At 42.4% G+C, this 19695-nt stretch overlaps 1 protein-coding gene across 1 annotated transcript in view; it reads left to right on the forward strand.

Annotated features, from left to right (window-relative positions):
* The window catches only part of FRMPD1 (FERM and PDZ domain containing 1), a 128103-nt gene that overhangs the window by 65988 nt on the left and 42420 nt on the right, over nt 1-19695 (forward strand). Inside the window, exons 8-11 of the mRNA XM_089670914.1 lie at nt 727-852; nt 9193-9312; nt 12409-12545; nt 17178-17304. Of these exons, the coding sequence (XP_089527040.1) occupies nt 727-852; nt 9193-9312; nt 12409-12545; nt 17178-17304 (510 nt within the window). The remainder of the gene's footprint in view (nt 1-726; nt 853-9192; nt 9313-12408; nt 12546-17177; nt 17305-19695) is intronic.

Raw genomic sequence — 19695 nt, forward strand, 5'->3', positions numbered from 1 at the left:
GAGTACTTTAGCAAAAGACACCAGGGCAGGGCTGACTGTACACAATCCAAGGAATTGCTGTGCTTGTCAGTCCAAAACAGGACTTAGCTGCAATTCTGGTGAATTGACAGGAAAATTTCTGTACTTGAAGGATCTTGAGCCTGGGTTCACACTGATGCGATGCAGAATTTGCAGTGTCTTTTGTGCAAATTCCGCACCGCATCAGAATTGCACCCCGTTTATGCGAACCGCTGCAAGTGTTTATGTTAAGTTAACAACACCCCGAAATCGGTCCACAAAACATGGTGCGATATGTGAACACCCATGCGATCTGATTCTAGTGCAGACCAAAAAAAGGGTCCTTCACCTTTTTGGTGCGGATGCGGTGCAATTTGAACCATTGAAAAGGTATGGCTCAAATCGCACCGCACACAATTCGCATGAGATTTCCACAGGAATACGGTGTGGTTCCTGTGCGAATCACATGCGATATACCACACCACATATGTGTGAACCTAGCCTTAAAAGGATAACACAAAGGCATAGTGCATGTTTTGCAGAAATGTACTGTATATTTTTGTTTTTTATTTTGCCCTGTTACACACTGTAAATATGTCTATACATGTTCTGATCTGAGCTTCTATTGTTATTAATCACACGTCAAACATATCTGGCACTGTACTTATCTGAACTTTTACTTTAGATATATCTCACAATATGCATTTCTAAAATTGTATTTCTTTTTAGGACATAATTATGACCCTCAAAGAGAAATTGTCAATCAATATAATTGAGCACTTTGCACTAGCTCTAGAAGAGCAATATAACATCTCAAAGCTTTACCTTCTTCATGAAGAGGAGCTTATCGAACAGGTGTGTTTGAAATAATCACAGACAATGGCAAAGAAACTATTTTATTTCTGTCTTGTAGAAATTGCACTGTAAAATAATAATAGTCTAGCTCCAGCAAAGTAAGTTTGAGCTAGACTATAAGGCTGAATATTGGGAAGAGAAACCCCCTTTTTTTCTCTTCCTAATATTCAGCTTTATGGTCTAGCCCCACCAAAAACCCTCTTTGTATTATTGGATAAAGTGTGTTAGAACCTCTGTCTGGTTTTTATTACTGTCTTACTGTCTGTGCCCTCATTGAAGGTATTTGCCCTCACTTTCTGTCCATTTGACCACACAGGAAGTGAGGATAATGTGCCCAACAGGAGGAAGGTTTGGTTTATGGTGCAAACACAACCATCTAATCTTCCCACAGCAGGTTCAGACTCAGATGATAATGTGGTCTGAAGAACCCCAAACTACATGAAGAGAATGGGGGAATCCTACTGAACACAGTGCCACCCTCAGTTTTCACAAAAGTTACAAGTTGGTAATAAACACAGTAAGATTTAAATCTCATGTCAGTACTAGGCATCCTTGGAAGATGACACATTTGATGAAACACAGTCATCTTTAGTCACATTTAACAAAAAACAGATGTATCATAAAACCCCACTGAAACAGTCCAAGCTAGAAGCAAAACAGAAATGTTGTAAACAGCCAATAGCCAGAGTCTGCACAAGACTCCTAATGGTCCTGTCATAAACAGCTGTAAACAGTGTAGTGAGGAATATACAACTGTGAGACTGTGGGGTAATGACCTATATTGAATGAGAGCTGAAATGTCATAAATCTTGAGTCCTCAACTTGAATTAATATTCCATAACTCCTACGGAAATAGAGTTGCATTCTTTGAAAGTGGCTACATTAATGTATGCAAAAATGCCAATCAGTTAGACACCAAACATGCCTATATTACAAGGTCCAGGAGGGACATTCATAATACATAATGTCATGTTTGGTGTCTAACAAATCATAATTTCAGTTTATTAAAAGACAAGTTCACTTTTTGACAAAAAATAATAAATCACATTTTTTTGCAGGTAAAACAAATGTGCATTTATTATTTTTTGTTGCAGGAGCCTGTAAAGCATTGCACCAGCAATCAGCAGATCACTGGTGCCATGCAGGTCTCCTGCAGATGTGTCAGTATATCTGCTTGCCTGTACGGGATGTATGGGCAAGCAGATATACTAACAGGTAGAATCAAAGAACTACAACAGCTCTCACAGCGTCGTGGTAGTTCATTGAGAACTACAAGCCAACAGCCGCTAAGTCGGAATTTGTAGTTTTCTCATTCACAGAGGACTGTGAATGTGTGACGCAGGCGGGTGAGTGGAGCCCCACATGACCGCATTTTTAAAAAAAAATTTGACAGCTAGCGGAGGGAAAGGATCAAAAGGAACACTGCACAGTGAGATGCAAATTAATATTTTTCCTTTATTAAAATAGCCAGCAGGAACTTCTGTGTCATGCTGGCTATTTTAATAAGGGGAAATTAGTATTATTTTAATGAAGGAAGAATATTGTTTTGCATCTTGTGTGTAGTTTCCAGTTGCTGGTAGAATTGATTGTTTTGGTGGAGACAAGCCAAGCCAGCACTTAAAGTGATTGTAAACCTCAGACATAAAATATGAACAAAGCATATCCCTACATAGTGTGTAACTGTCTCAATTAAGAGCACTAACTGTAATTTCTGTCTGCTGCCTCATTCCTCTGCTATCTGCATGGGTCACTTCTGATGACTTTTCCTGACACCAAGAGAAAATGGTGACAGGGTAGGGCGGTCCAGTACACAACCTGTAATTATCTGTCTCAGTTCTGTTCCTGTGTGCTCTGTGAAGCGCGGTGTATCCTTTCCCTACAATCAGCTATCACTGAGCTCTGCAGTATGCTGCAGTAGCTCTCTGTCCCCTTATTTTCTGATAGCTCAGACAAGCTTTATAATTTCTGGACTTTGAATGAATGTAGAGAAGAGAAGACTGCAGATAGACAGGTACAACTGTAGGAGGATTTGTTTCATCTCTGCATATCCCCTGAGGCCAACCACTTCACTTGGTATATGTAAGGGTTTACAACCACTTTAGGATGTGATTGTGGAGTGTGGAGCTTGATCATATCTGGATCCACATGTGAAATATTTAATTTTGAATGGATTCATAGTGTAAATATTCCTGTCTGGGTGTGGCAGCAAGTGGTACAGACAATTTCTTTTAAGATCAAAATTGCAACATCAAATGCTGTGAACGGGGCAAATTGCCATTAAAACACATTATGGTGACTACTGTGTGTGAAGGTTTATCTAGGTCTTTAGGATGGGGGGAATGAACTTCCTGATTACATGATTGTTGTGACTGGCTGTCACAGTGGTCACATGATCAGGAACTGATCTCAATTTGTTAAGGTAAGATTGCAAAAATGTAACATATAAAATAAAATTTAAAGTAAATGCCACAGTAACTTATTATATGAAAACACTTTATTGATAAAACAGCTAGAGAGTTAGAATTTGTATTTACAAATTTATATACCATCTAGCCTAGGGGTCTCCAAACTTTCCTCAAAAAGGGCCAGTTTAGTATCCTTCGAACTTTAAAAGGGCTGCACTGTGGCCCGTGGGAGTAGAAATTGTCCTAGAGTGGATGTTAATAACCCATTATTGGTGTCAGTGGGAGGAATAATGCCCCATTGTTGGGGTAAGTGGAAGGAATAGTGTCCCATCACTGGTGTCAGTGTGAGGAATAGTTCCCCATCATTAGTGTCAGTGGGAGGAATAGTGTCCCACTGTTGGTGTCAGTGGGAGGAATAGTGCCCCATTATTAGTGTCAGTGGGAGGAATAATGCCCCATCATTAGTGTCAGTGGGAGGAATAATGCCCCATCATTAGTGTCAGTGGGAGGAATAGTGCCCCATCATTGGTGTCAGTGGGAGGAATAATGCCCCATCATTAGTGTCAGTGGGAGGAATAGTGCCCCACTATTGGTGTCAGTGGGAGGAATAATGCCCCATTGTTGGGGTCAGTGGAAGGAATAGTGTCCCATCACTGGTGTCAGTGGGAGGAATAGTGCCCCACTATTGGTGTCAGTGGGAGGAATAATGCCCCATTGTTGGGGTCAGTGGAAGGAATAGTGTCCCATCACTGGTGTCAGTGGGAGGAATAGTGTCCCATCACTGGTGTCAGTGGGAGGAATAGTTCCCCATCATTAGTGTTAGTGGGAGGAATAGTGCCCCACTATTGGTGTCAGTGGGAGGAATAGTGCCCCATTATTAGTGTCAGTGGGAGGAATAATGCCCCATCATTAGTGTCAGTGGGAGGAATAATGCCCCATCATTAGTGTCAGTGGGAGGAATAGTGCCCCATCATTGGTGTCAGTGGGAGGAATAATGCCCCATCATTAGTGTCAGTGGGAGGAATAGTGCCCCACTATTGGTGTCAGTGGGAGGAATAATGCCCCATTGTTGGGGTCAGTGGAAGGAATAGTGTCCCATCACTGGTGTCAGTGGGAGGAATAGTTTCCCATCATTAGTGTCAGTGGGAGGAATAGTGCCCCACTATTGGTGTCAGTGGGAGGAATAATGCCCCATTGTTGGGGTCAGTGGAAGGAATAGTGTCCCATCACTGGTGTCAGTGGGAGGAATAGTGTCCCATCACTGGTGTCAGTGGGAGGAATAGTTCCCCATCATTAGTGTTAGTGGGAGGAATAGTGCCCTACTATTGGTGTCAGTGGGAGGAATAATGCCTCATTGTTGGGGTCAATGGAAGGAATAGTGCCCCATCACAGGTGTCAGTGGGAGGAATAATCCTCAATCAATGGTGTCCGGGGGGGGTGAATAGTTCCCCATCATTAGTGTCAGTGGGAGGAATAGTTCCCCATCATTAGTGTCAGTGGGAGGAATAGTGCCCTACTATTGGTGTCAGTGGGAGGAATAATGCCCCATTGTTGGGGTCAATGGAAGGAATAGTGCCCCATCACAGGTGTCAGTGGGAGGAATAATCCTCAATCATTAGTGTCCGGGGGGGTGACTAGTGCCCCACTGTTGGTATCAGTGGCTGGAATTATACCCAACTATTAATGTCAGTGGGAGGAATAAAGCCCTGAGGCCCGAATAAAGGCAAGCAAAGGGCTGCATCCGGCCCCTGAGCCACAGTTTAGAGACCACTGATCTAGCCTATCAAACCCTGAAGCTGTACTATGTACAGAGGAGGGTAGAGTTAGGATATCTTTCCTGCTCCTTGGGTCCCCATTGGTGAGATTTAATCACACTTCCTATTCTGTTGACAGGGTAACACCAGCATAGGAAGTGGAGGGATATCTCTGTAATGGGGACACAGACAACAAGAAAAGAGCATTTATTTAGTAGAGCAAGGAAATATTAGAACATTTCACTGGTTTAAATTGCTTTCTGTGTCTTCATGTTCTGCTTACACTTGCACCCTCTCATTTCTTGTCTTGGTGTCATCTGGACAGACAGTAAAAATCAAACTCCCCCACTGAAAAAACAGAGCCGTTAAAAAAGATATATAAAAAAATGTTGTAATTGGAAACTGCATTGGTGCCCATCCCCAAAAAATTATCAGTACATAGAACCAGATGATGTGTTGGGTGGTAGGGACTTTAATGGGCACAAAATCAACCAAACACAATAATTGTAATAATCTTACAAACTTTATTAGTATAACGGATAAAATATTACATCCAGGTCATAGTTTTAAAATGTACTCAACATGTTAGAGCTGATTCAAAAAATTTCCTTTGAACATACATAGTAATGACAATATTGCAATCCTCCCCTTAGGGAAGGCATACAGTATATTTGCAACAGAAAAATGCCAGCTCAAATGCATTGGCATTTGGGGAGGATCGCAATATTGTCATTACCAGGGGCGGACTGACCATTTGGAAACTCGGGTACTGCCCGAGGGCCTGGGGTCAGTAGGGGGCCCTATGAGATGCCCCTGGTACCTTTTTCATAGAATTTTTTGACCTTGGGCAAGGACACAGGGGCCCCATGATCCCCTATTGCCCAGGGGCCCCATGAATTGTCAGTCCGCCCCTGGCCATTACTGTGTATAGTCCTAAGATTTTTTTTTTTTTTAATCAGCTCTAACATGTTGAGTACATTTTAAAACTGTGACCTGGATGTAATATTTTTTCTCTTACACCAATAAAGTTTTGTAAGATTTTTTTATAATTATTATGTGTGCTTGGTTTTGTGCTCATTAAACTCCCCGCCACCTGACACATCATCTAGTTCTATGTATTCATCGGTTAATAAAGATATGCAGGTATGTAAAAGCATGACTTCACGGAATAGTAAAATGTTTATTTCCATTAATTTTCCCAGTAAAATATTGCAATAATTATTTTGAAATTTATTCATTCAGTGACCAATGAACAATGAATGCTTAAAGTATAACTAAAGGCAAAACTTTTTTTTTTACATTTTAATTAGAGTGGAGAGGGATTAGAACACCTGTCAGTTTTTAATTCTGTCTGTGCTCCCATTAGGGAGATTTGCCCTCTCTATTTGTCCTGTTTATCACTGTCATCGAACGTGAAAATAAAAGAAACCCCAAGTTTTGGGTTGTCCCCGTAAAAGTAAATAGATTGAGAATCTTCCAATGGGAACACCAGTTCTGGTGATATGGGGCCCTCCAAGGAATTCCCTTAATGTGCAGAGATTTTCTCACTTCCTGTTTTGGCGATGGGGCTGGAAGTGAAGGGAAATCTCCCCAATGGGACACAGATGGCAAACAATAAATCTTAACGCTCCCTTACTCTATCCAAAATAAAAAAAAAAAAGGTTTTGCCTATGGTTCTACTTTAAGAGGCTGGTAGAAAGGCAGCAGTATGGCCTTACTGTGTTTTATTAGGGCTTTGATGGGAATGGGAACTTGAAAGGGCCAGGAGGAAGAGAGCTATGTGACTGGCCTCTCCACCAGTCATGAACTGTTGTCTGTGTTATAAAATGCAGGTTCAGTATATTGTAGATCCGCCTTTCTCAACTGAGGTGCTGCCAATGGTCATCAGAGGTGCCATAGCATCCTGGTGGAGAAAGGCTGTCAGTTGAGCCTGAGCTCCCAATCCCAAGGGGGAGTGTCATCTGTGCACACTGCCCCCCCTAGAGTGCAGTACCTGACTGTGTGATGGAAGATAATGTACTGCAACTTTTTATAGGGCTGTATACATGTGTTTGTATGTGTGTGTGTACATACATGTTTGTGTGTACATGTGTCTGTATGTATGTGTGTGTATATGTGTCTGTGTGTGTACATGAACTATGTGCGCATTGCCCGTTTTTATGTACATGTGTCTGTATGTGTGTGTGTATATGTGTCTGTGTGTGTACATGTGTCTGTATGTGTGTGTATGTACATGTGTCTGTATGCGTGTGCGTATGTGTTTGCATGTACATGTGTTTTTATGTGTGTACATGTGTTTGTATGTACATATGTTTGTGAGCATTTGTATGTGTGTGCTTTAATGTATGTGTGTGTTTGTGTATGTATGTTACTTTTAAACTTGACCCCCTATTCCTGTCCTTTTAGAACTGCTTTTTTAGGACTTGTTCATAATAGCAACAAGGACTGCTACACCTCTGAAAAGCATTAAATGCTCAGATAGTTTTTCAGAGGCATTTGACAGGTGGTAAAGAGGCAATATGTTGCCTCCTCGCCACCTATGTTAGCCTTCTAAATGCAGCAGCACCACCACAACCACGGGCAATGCGCACATAGTTGCGGGGTGGTTGTAGTGCAACTCCATTCACCTGAAGGTATACTTCCAGCTGCGGCAACAGCATGCGTATACCCCCAGCTGCTGCTTCTGCAGCTAAAGGGGGAGCAGTTGGGGGTGGTAAAAGCAACTCAACTGTGTGGTTTTACTGCCCTCCAACCTCACAGGTGAACAAGCCCTTGCTTCACATCTGTGTGGCTTCATGTAGGGCAGCCCATTAATTTCAATGTACTACCTTACCCGCAGAAATGCAGGGAAAATCGCCCTGACCCTTTTTAAAAAATTGCACCACACCAAAAACACCCCACGTTGACTAATGTATGGGGGTACCCCTAAAGTGCAGCGCATTTGTCTGCATATCAGGAACGATTTTGCGAGCGTTCCACAACACACAGTAATGTGAACCAAGCCTTGGACAGGGGTACGTTGTGACTGAGAATACTTTTCAAGGGCGACCCAACTGGAAAAAGGTTGAGAAACACAGCTGTAGATGGAGGTGTCTAGTGGAGAACAGATATCCACTCTTCATTATAAATCAGGGCTTAATTAAGTCTTGTAAACTTCAAAAACATATTTAATATATCATGTATTGTATATTGCTCTACTTAGTGTAGACCAGTGCCGAGGGAAGTATAGGGGCTGCAGTTTCTGGCCTCCTTTAATAGTTGCTTTACTTTCATACTTATCCTCAGAGTCACTGATCTACAACAAGTATGCTGCAAGTGAAGTCAGATCAACATCTGAACTCTGTGTGCTTGAACCACGTCAGTGACTCAGAAACTAACCCATTATATCAGAGTGATAGCCATACAACTAACATTTAAGGAAGGGCAGGTGGGTAATTTATTTATTTCAGGTACTTATATAGCACCATCAATTTACGCAGCGCTTTACATATATATTGTACATTCACATCAGTCCCTAACCCTCAAGGGCAGTACAATCTAAGGTCCCTACCTCACATTCATACATACACATACTAGGGCCAATTTAGACAGGAGCCAATTCACCTACCAGCATATCTTTGGAGTGTAGGAGGAAACCAGAGTACCTGGAGGAAACCCACGCAGGCACAGGAAGAACATGGAAACTCCAGGCAGGTGGTGCCATGGTTGGGATTTGAACCAACAACCCTAGTACTGCCAGGCAGAAGTGCTAACCATTTAGCCACTGTGCTGCCGTTAGTTTTGACATCCTCCATGTTTATCTACACAATAATAACAATTTAAAGATCGATAGTGGTGCTCCCACCCTAACTCTATCCAAAACAGGAAAAAAAAATGTTTGTGTGGTGTGGGCTACCGTTTCCAAAGATAAGGGTGTTTACTGCAGCATATCTATATTTCTCTGTGGCTCTAGTTTCACAATATCATTGGTCAGTATTTGTAGTGTTTTTTACTTTAAAGCAGTGCCCCCTGCTGGCCATAAAAATAATGTGTGTATATTAAAAAGGCTGTTATACTGCACAGTATTTTTCATATTCTGCGATCAGATGCTATTTGTCTGTAGGCAATTTGAACATTTAGGTTTATTAGACTGTGTTCTGTAGAAGATTACTCATTGTCATACTCATATTTTTGCATTACAGGTGGTACAGAAGAGAGAGTCCCACGACTATAGGTGTCTCTTCAGAGTCTGTTTTGTACCCAAAGATCCCTTTGAGCTTCTTCAGGAGGATCCAGTTGCCTTTGAATACCTTTACTTACAGGTGGACATGGTTATTTTACAAAATACGAAAGTACAAATGATTTTTTTTGAATATCAGGGAAAACCATTCCAAACAAAACCATATACAGTGCATTTAAGAGAAAATTACAAAGTTTTACAAACGATGTAAAATATTTTAGCATTGAAATATAGGGACACCTTTAAAGTGCTAAAGTCTCCCGTAAGACAGTGTAAGGCACCATGCACACCTGAGAGTTTTGTAGCTTGACATCGCAGTGCTAGGGGATTCTGTAGAGACCAGGCCGACTGACAGCTGTAGGTGGTGACCAACAATGTCCAAAGTGAACTAGTACTTTAGACCAGGGGCAGACTGACCATTTAGAAACTCGGGCACTGCCCGAGGGCCCGGGGTCAGTAAGGGGCCCCATGAGATGCCCCGGTACCTTTTTCATAGGCTTTTTTGAGTTTGGGCAAGGACATGATCCCGTTTTGCCCGGGGCCCCATGAGTTGTCAGTCCGCCCCTGCTTTAGACTGATGCTGCCCTGCTGAGATGGGGGAATCTTGCAACTGCAAAACAAAGTTTTTGCTCTGAAGAAGGGGGTATATACCCCCAAAATATGTCATCTGGTTCATGATGTTCATTTGGACCTTATGAGTTTCGCTGTGTTGAAGACCTTTTGGTTCTTGAGTTTACATACAACACTATTTTACTCATTGCTCTTGTGAGTATGTACTCTTTTATTCATTAAAGTCCTGTCAATAATGCACTAGGACTTATGCAGGCCATACATGGGTCGAATTCCGAACATTTTTTCATCCGATAATTGAAAACGTTGTTTGCGCCAACAATGATTTAAAAAAAATCGGCCGGCCAAGTCATAAAGTTCACCCCATATAACAGGTAAAACTTCTGTTCCTTCTAGGTCATGGCTCATGTGCATATTCTTTTTGGAAAAACTATCGTACGATTTGATCGTAATTGAGTCGAAAATCAGTCGTTTTTCACAAATTTTCCAACATACTCGATCACTGAAAAGGGTAGGAACCACAAACGTCAGCCAGTGCCATTGACTCACTAACAGAGCGCAAATCGGCCAATTATTCTTAGGTCTGATTTTCGGATGAAAAATCAGTCGAATTTTGATCCATGTATGGCCGGAAATAGCATCCTTTTGTTTAACTTTTTTTTGTAGCTTGAAGCTCAAAGCTACAAAACCCTCAACAAACAAAATCCAATGTATTTAAATGGTGACCATTCTTAAATGAGCGTTCAGGCACCTTTAGTTCAACGCCTGATGCTCCAAAAGCTACATGAGCTACTTTTGAGACTAAATTGGCTGTTTTTGACCCCTTAGACTTAATTGGGAACAATTGTAAAAGCGGGACTCAAGCATTTTCACGCATATTTTCAGGCATATTTCAGGTGCTTTTGAGCTGTAAGAACTGGTCTCCTCCTAGTACTTTCCATTGACTAAAACAAAAATGTCTGAAGCATGAATACGCATGTAAAACCTTTTTGAAATATGCTTGTATAGGCATTCAAACATGTTTAAATAAATGCTGGAAAAATCACTCTGTTCAGGTGTGAATGAAGCCCAAACAACTACCAAATCTAGTTACTGTGTGATGTATAAGCTCTCAACAGGAGGGATTCAGCAACATGAGAGAGGCAACTCTGCTCTGAAATCAGGAGCAGTGCAGTATTGTTACCACTCAGATTCTGCATTAGACAGACCTATCTAGTAGGTGTTAGTGGGACTTTGCAGGGGGACTATGGCTGGCCATACACTGTACAATTTTCTGTCCAATTTCTGCCCAATTTCCTTTAGATTTACCTTCAACTATGTAGTGCAAGGGCCTGCCTAATTGGATACAATTGAAAGTGTTGTTTAGGTTTGACCTCATATTATATGGTTTTTGGTAAATCTAAAGAAAAATTCTCAAGAAAATTGTATAATGTATGGCCAGCCTAAGAGAAAACTGTAAGTGCAAAAGCACTTAAAATTAGGTGGTGCCCATTAAAAGGAAATGTTATTTTGTCCCACTCCCCAGCTCAAGGGTTAAAGTTTGCCTAGGGAATGATGAATAATTATTATTATACAGGATTTATATAGTGCCAACAGTTTACTCAGCGCTTTACAATATAACGGGAGACAATACAGCCTCAATACAGTTCATACTTATGTGTTGCAGTAATGTGTGGTAAATCTAGCATCTTGCTGAAAGTTACTGCAATGTACAGTACCCAATGGCACTCCAACATGTGGTCCAATGTCATTTATTTCGAAAGATAAGTCAATGCACTAGGTGCCTATCAGGGGCGGACTGACCATTTGGAAACTCAGGCACTGCCCGAGGGCCAGGGGTCAGTAAGGGGTCCCATGAGATGCCCCTGGTACCTTTTTCATAGGTTTTTTTGAGCTTGGGCAAGGACACAGGGGCCCCATGATCCCTTATTGCCCAGGGGCTCTATGAGTTGTCAGTCCGCCCCTGGTGCCTACAGACAAGCTCTGCAGTACATTACAATGTGGTACAGAAATGCCAGGTATGATGAGGGACTAATAAGTAAACGTAAAGTCCAAAGTTGGCTACATAAGTTACAACTTGATTGTATCATCTCCTTTAGATCAAGCAACAGTTATGTAGTGTATGGGTCTGACTGATTGGTCATAAATGAATAGACTGCTTGGGTAGGCCTTAATATGATATTGCTTTGGAAAAGTTGATTTTACAGAGATTGCACTACCAGATTTTAATGTGCATATGTGTGTGGCCACCATAAGTGCAAACACCACACAATATCTGCTGTTACCTTAATTGCCCAGAAAGCTCTTTATTTTCTGTAAAATCAAGTCAATACAATGGTCAATAATGGTTCTCCCACTGGACTAGGGGATAGCTGGTTAGTAGGACTTTAGAACCAGTGAAATAAAATCCTTAGTTACAAATTAAAACTAATTTTAGAGGGGTGCACTCGGGAGGATTTTCTGGCTACATAGGTAACAGGAGGTACCTATTAGTACTTGTTCTTAGGAAAAAACCTTTTAGTTTTAAAAAAGGCTGACAGTTTTGCTTTTAAAATGTGATTTAAGGGTTATTTTTAAGATTTGGTCTAATACTGTTCTGTCTCTGAAGAGCTGCAGTGATGTGCTTCAAGAAAGATTTGCGATAGAGATGAAATGCAGTGTTGCTCTACGCCTGGCTGCCTTACACATACAGGAGCGTATTCATACTTGTGGCCAGCCACAAAAGATATCATTCAAGTACATTGAGTAAGTAGGAGACTTTGTTCTGTGGTCATCACTAGACCTAAGCATATCATTTTTCTGTGGTTGTATGCAGAAATGTTACATTGTTATAGGGCAGGGGTACTGAATTAAAATTCAAGGGGGTCCGCTTGGTGACATTTTCTTTCTGCACAGGTCTGAATCTCATTTTTCTTCTATGACACAGCCGCCTTTATCTCACAGCCCCCTTTACATTAGTGTTCTCAGCCACCCCCTTTCTCAGCACAGCCCCCTTACATTACAACCCCCTTTCACATCAGAGCCTCCCAACATTACAGCCCCCCTATATCACAACTTCCCCTTCTTACATCACAGCCCCCCATATCACAGCTCCCCCTTCTCATGTTACAGCCCCCCATATCACAACCCTCCCCCACATCACAGTCTGCCCATCTCACAGCTCCCTCTCTCACATTACAGCCTCCCCATATTACAGCTCCCCCTTCTTACATCACAGCCCCCATATCACATTTCTCCCTTCTTACATCACAGCTCCCCCCTCTCACATCACAGCCTCCCATATCACAGCTTCTTCCACTCACATCACAGCCCCCCCGTATTACACCTCCCTCTCTCACAGCTCCCCCACAGCCGCCCATATTACAGCTCCCCACTCTCACAGCGCCCCCCCTTCACAGTAATACCTTAACTCTGCATTGTGCAGGGCGGGAGGATAGGCAGGGTGGACTCCTCTTGTGTATGTAATGGCCTGCCACTACTTGAAGTCACAGCAGGGAAGAAGGGGGAGGCACAGAAGGTCAGCACTAAGGGAAGGAGCTGCCCAACTCTTCTTGTTAAAAAACGAGTGACAAACCTGTTAATATGAAAGTCTGGGCAACTCCTACTCCCCCTGAAGATCTGCAGTATCTCCTGCCCTCCTCCCTGCTGTGAGGGCAGCAGGCCAGTACATTCAGAAGATGAATCCAACCTGCCATTCCTCCCACCCTCTACAATGCCGTGATTTTTAACAGCATGGAGCAGTGGAGGAGTCCACTCAAGCTGTTAGGTAGTGCGACCACAGTCCAGACAGCGGTCCGTCATTTAGTGATGCCTGTTATAGGATAACTCTTTTAAGCAGTGCTTTAAGGGTGAAAATAAATATTGGAAGTTGGTGACTTGTTTTTAAAAGTCCAGGTTCCAGTCCATTATTTTCATCTTGGGTTAGGTAGCTAGTGAGTCACTGACCTAAAACAAGAAAGGTGGGAGTTTAGGCTTTTTAGACTTCATCTGCTCAATGCTTTTCTAGGTCAATAACTTACTAGGTAGTTGTCAGGGCTTCGGGTATGACCAGAGGTATGTGAACTGACGCAGGGAAACGCAGGCTTCAGATATGTTATAAACAATAAGACAATTTATTAAAGACTAACAATACAAACATAAACGCAGTGCACCAAACCCCAAGCTAACACAAATACATACAACAAGGTGAAACAAACCCAAACCTAAACTGATACAGATACACAGGTACATACACATATAGAGCACAACGTAATCGGGCAGGCCGGGTCAATAACTATCGGGCAGGTATGTACAGGAGGAGCAGGCGGAGAGAATGGTCAGGGTCACAAGCCAGGGATCAAAACAGGAGAAGTCAGCAGAGGTCAGGATCAGACCGGGTCGGCAACAAGTCAGGCAGAGGCAGAGGCAGAAACAGGAACGCAGGTACAAGATACAGGGGCCCATGGAAAAACACACACCAAGGCACAGACTGCAGGTCTGGCCATCCCTTAAATACACCTGCATAATCAGCTTCAGGTGTTTGGCTGGCTGCAGGGTTGAGTCTCTGATTGCTGAGAGCACCCGCTGGCCAGCCCTGGTACTGCAGCCCACAAGGCAGGTGAGTCCATTCCTGACAGTAGTGAAACTTGGATCAAAATCTGGGAGTCATCAAAAACAGATCTTATATTTCTGTATTTACAGGTTTACTTTAAAATAACATAACTAGAATGCATACTATAATGTTAATGATAACAAATAAAAACTACGAGGTGTGACAATTTAAATCCTGGAATGCTAGTGGTGTACTCGAACATGCTCTGGCGTGCTCTAACTTGCACTCTCCTGGGTCGCAGACCAGTTGGCTCATTCTTTACGGAGTAGTAGAAGAAATACCACATGTGTGTTGGTGGAAACTGAGTGACAGGAATTAAATTTTGTCAAAATTGCAAAAGAAACTTTAGTTCTGTTACAACAGACTTATGGTGAACATTCCATGAAGAAGTGTTTCTTAATGGCATATGCAGTTTAAGGAGGGGAGGGAAGATGCCCATGATAACATAAGAATGGTCATTGTCAGGGCTCCCAGGTATGACCAGAGGTGTGTGACTGAAGCAGGGAAACGCAGACCTCAGATAGTGTTAATAAATTATATTGTTTATAACATAACAGTACAAACATAAACGCAGTGCAATACTAAAACATAATACGGTGCAAACAGACCAAACCACCCACAGATAACAGTATATACAAGCAAGCGTCGTCAGGCAGGCCGGGTCAATATCAATTGGGCAGGTAGGTACAGGGGGAGCAAGCGGAGAATGGTCGGGGTCACAGGCCAGGTTCAGCAGGTAGCAAGCAGCATAGTACAGAGGGTCAGGCAGAGGGATGGTCCGGGTCACAAGCCAGGGATCAGAACAGGTAGCAAGCAGCGTAGTACAGAGGGTCAGACAGAGGGATGGTCAGGGTCACAAGCCAGGATCAGAGCAGGAGAAGTCAGCAAAGGAACAGAAACAGGATGCAGGACAGATACAGGGCCCAGGACAAACACAACACCAAGGCAGAGTCTGCAAGTCTGGCCATCCCTTAAATACCCCAGTATCATCAGTTCCAGGTGTTAGCTGGCTGAAAGGTTGAGTCTCTGATTGCTGGGAGCACCCGCTGGCCAGCCCTGGTACTGCAGATCAAAAGGCAGGTGAGTCCCACCATTGCTGGCCAGTCCATTCCTAACAGTCATCCAACAGTGTTACTTGGAAATTCTAAAAGTTTTCATGGAATCTGTTCTGAGAAAAAGACCTGAACTCTGGCCTGACAAGTGGATTCTCTACCACGACAATGCCCCTGACCATGATGGCTTAAGTGTTCGCAAGTTCCTGGACCAGGAATCAATTCTGAAACTTGACCAACCACTTTATTGTCCTGACTTAGCACCCTTTGACATTTGGCTGTTTCCAAAATTTAAAAAATGCCTCAAAAACACACATATTTGAAGACATTCCGGACATCCAGCATGCTGGGACAGAGGTACTGTGCAGGGTTCCAGAAAAGGAATTCTAGGAATGTTTAGAGCAGTGGCACAGTCATCTTGAAAAATGTGTTGAATCACAAGCAGACTACTTTGAAAGTGATACCAGCCACTAGTGTAAAGGTAAACAAACATTTTTTTACAGTGCATTTTGGGAATTAAATTGTCACACCTTCTGTGAACAAACCACCATTCTTGGGTTTCCCAGCAGCCAAAATATGTGGGGGAATTAAATAGATTAGAATCTGCATGTGGCCACTCCTTGGCTGCCAAAGATTCCTTATGATCAGGGCAAATATAGACAAAATCATTGGGAGCCTGGTGTAGAATAGTAGTTTATTTGTATTAGCTGCCCTTTCGGCTTGAAAATTTGAAAAAACTCCAACTCTAGCCAAGGTTGTTAGAAGGAATAGAATTAGATGTTCTGTCAGGTATTTATTGCTGTCTGTATATGGGCCTGTACTGTCCAATCTTGTTTGATCCCTTTCCCTAGCAGCATAGCTCAGTTCCCTCATTGATCTGAACCTATGGCAGAACTGTCCTCTGATTCCTGTCCCCAGCCGTATCCTCCAATCAACACATGTTAAAGCACCACACCCTGCATCTCTAGTACAATTAATTGGCATTCTGTCTCCTCAATCCTGAGATGGTTAGTCATTCTGCTTGCTCCTTTTGCCATCACTATATGCCACATATAATAACTAACCGGTTAGGAAATTGTCCAACTAAGCAGAACCTTTTAATAAACCAAAAAAAGAGAGTTTTTTTTTCCGAAGCAAATTTCACATAAGCAGTTCAATGAGCAAAATTGAGAATTTCTGTTTTGGCAATATTCTGCTGATAGCAAAGTCTGTAATTTCACAGCAAAATCAATTTCACAAAAATGTATTTACTCATTCCTAGAGGTCACCTATGAACCTCAGGCTTTCTCTTGTGTTAGAGATAAACACATTAATTTGGATTCAACAAGTGTTTGCACTGAGAATTCATGGATGAACGCAATCATTCCTTCACTGTTTTTTTTTGGAGGATGGTTGAACTTGGTTCGTTGCTTTTTGGATTGACAGTTCTTATGACTGACATTTTGATAGATGCAGCCCATTGCCTGTATCTTTTTAGCCTCATTGTTTGTAAAGTAGTCAAACAGATGGTAAGATAGTGGCTATATAAGGCCCAATTTATTTAGTTTGCTCACAGTACTGGGTCAAATTTTAGGAAACAGAATGCTTCTCCACCTAAATTCAGTAATAACTTTATCTTGCTCAATAAAATTGTAATGGCTAACTTCTCTCATAAAGGTTTGTTTTGGTAAAGTTTGTTTGGAAATTATAATTTGCATTTTTAACAGTACTCACTCAATGTTTTTTTTCCCATAGGAAAGATTGGGGAATAGACAATTTTCTCTCTCCAACATTACTACGTAATATGAGAGGGAAAGACATAAAGAAAGCCATCAGCTTTCACATTAAGCGGAACCAGTGTATTCTTGAACCAAGACAGAAGGTAAAATATTCATGTTGCTGCCCTTACAAACATAGTCATTTTGTAGAAAATCTGGTCACGTGAGAGAATTCATATGGGCTCCCAATGCTGTCAATCATAGACAGTGATCCAATGAGGAGAGAGCTGGGAGCTGGGCCAAGCTGCAGCTCTATGTGTCTTATGGATGCATAGAGCAAGGCCTGGGAGCAAGCATGCACCAGTGCCCTCATAGCAAGCAGCTTGCTATGGGGGCACTGGTCAAGGGAGAAGAGCCAGAATAGGATAAGGGCAAAACCATTGCAGAGAGCAGGTAAGTATGACATGCTTGTTAATTAAAAACCAAAAAAAACTACAAACCTTTACTATCACTTTAAATCAGCACCTCTAAAGGATGACAGTCTCTGCTTCTCTGGTCCAGGGCCAGGGACTGCAGCAGACCTGTGCTGTCATACATGGGGGATATGATGATCCTTTGCACAGTGTAGCTCTACTGAAGAGCAAAGATATCACAAACAGCCACTGGACAAGTTTAACTGTCTTCTTTTACAGGTGGCTGAAGTTATTTAAGGGTATATACACTCACCAACCACTTTATTAGGTACACCTAGCTAGTACCGGGTTGGACCCCCTTTTGCCTTCAGAACTGCGTTAATTCATGGTGTCATAGATTCAACAAGGTGTTGCAAACATTCCTCAGAGATTTTGGTCCATATTGACATGACAGCATCACGAAGTTGCTGCAGATTTGTTGGCTGCACATCCATGAACCGTTGATACAAGGTAGAATGTATCCATTCTTTCATGTTGTTTATGCCAAATTCTGACCCTACCATCTGAATGTCGCAGCTGAAATCAAGCCTCATCAGACCAGGCAATGTTTTTCCAATCTTCTATTGTCCAATTTTGGTGAGCCTGTGCAAACTGTAGCCTCCGTTTTCTGTTCTTAGCTGACAGTAGTGGCACCTGGTGTGGTCTTCTGCTGCTGTAGCCCATTTGCTTCAATGTTCGAAGTGTTGCGGGTTCAGAGATGGTATTCTGCATACCTTGATTGTAACAAGTGGTTATTTGAGTCACTGTTGCCTTTCTATCATCTCAAACCAGTCTGCCCATTCTCCTCTAGCCTCTGACATCAAAAAGCCATTTTTGTCCACACAACTGCCGCTCACTGGATATTTTCTCTTTTTCGGACCATTCTCTGTAAGCCCTAGAGATGGTTGTGTGTGAAAATCCCAGTAGATCAGCAGTTTTTGAAATACTCAACCATGCCATATTCAAAGTCACTAAAATCCACTTTCTTCCCCATTCTGATTCTCAATTTGAACTTCAGCAAGTCATCTTCACCACCTCTAGATGCCTAAATGCATTGAGTTGCTGCCATGTGATTGGCTGATTAGCAATTTGTGTTACCAAGCAATTGAATAGGTGTACCTAATAAAGTTGCCGGTGAGTGTATTTGCTATTCAATTATTATCTAAAAGCTGAAGTTTAATCTGCTTAACCTCTTGTGCGGCCGCTCGGTGTCAAGGCCCAGATGCCGGGAGGCCACACATTTGCGTGCAATTAAGAAAAACATATATGCTGAGAGCGTGCGCCCTGCCGGTACTCACGGAACTCACGGTACTCACGGAAAGGTCCCGATCTCCTCTTTTGATCATGTGACCGCCGTGACAGCGAATCACAGCGGTCACATGACCCTAAAACCCCACCCCGCCTCCCGGCTTCTGAAACCCTAAAAGGGCTGGGTGGCGTCGGCACCAAGGGGTTCATTTTTGCCTTTCCTGGCTCCTCATTTCACCCCCTTTTTTTTTTTTTTTATATTTTAAACATATAAAAAGACATACAGGCAACAGATGCCCACGCAGGGACAGGGTCAAAGCCCAACAAAATGTACAGAGAACAACAACAGTTCAAAACAACCCAAGGGAGAGAAACAAAAATAAGTGAGGAGGGGGGAAAAAAGAGTTGGGGGACCACACATAATAGTCAAGGCCTAATCATGTATAGACCATATAACAGGAGCATAACATAAAGAAGGGAACCCAGCTTACAACAGAAAAGACAAAGCACCTGGATGACCATCGATCAATCAGTTCTCCACCTCAGTGGCGTTTAGCCCCTTTTTTAATATGTTACTAAATTTTTAAATAAAACCTTTCTGTTTAGGATGTGGAGGATTAAGCTCTTTAGCTTCCTGAAAGGGTGGCCTTATGACCTCCACTGTTAGCTGGGTACACACTGTCCGAAAAAACCTTCAGTCAGTGTGTACAGTATTCTGTGTGACAGAAGCCAGTCTATCAACTGTTTTTTTGTTAAAGGGACATGCTTGAAAACCAGAATTCATTCAGCACTTGTAGCCAATGGCTGTGAGTGTTGATCAATGTATTATGGTGGGGGTAGTGGGACAATGGCTGT

This window comes from Staurois parvus, unplaced genomic scaffold, assembly GCF_062004578.1.
Source record: "Staurois parvus isolate SC_StPar_1 unplaced genomic scaffold, SC_StPar_1.0 ptg000096l, whole genome shotgun sequence".
Taxonomy (NCBI): domain Eukaryota; kingdom Metazoa; phylum Chordata; class Amphibia; order Anura; family Ranidae; genus Staurois; species Staurois parvus.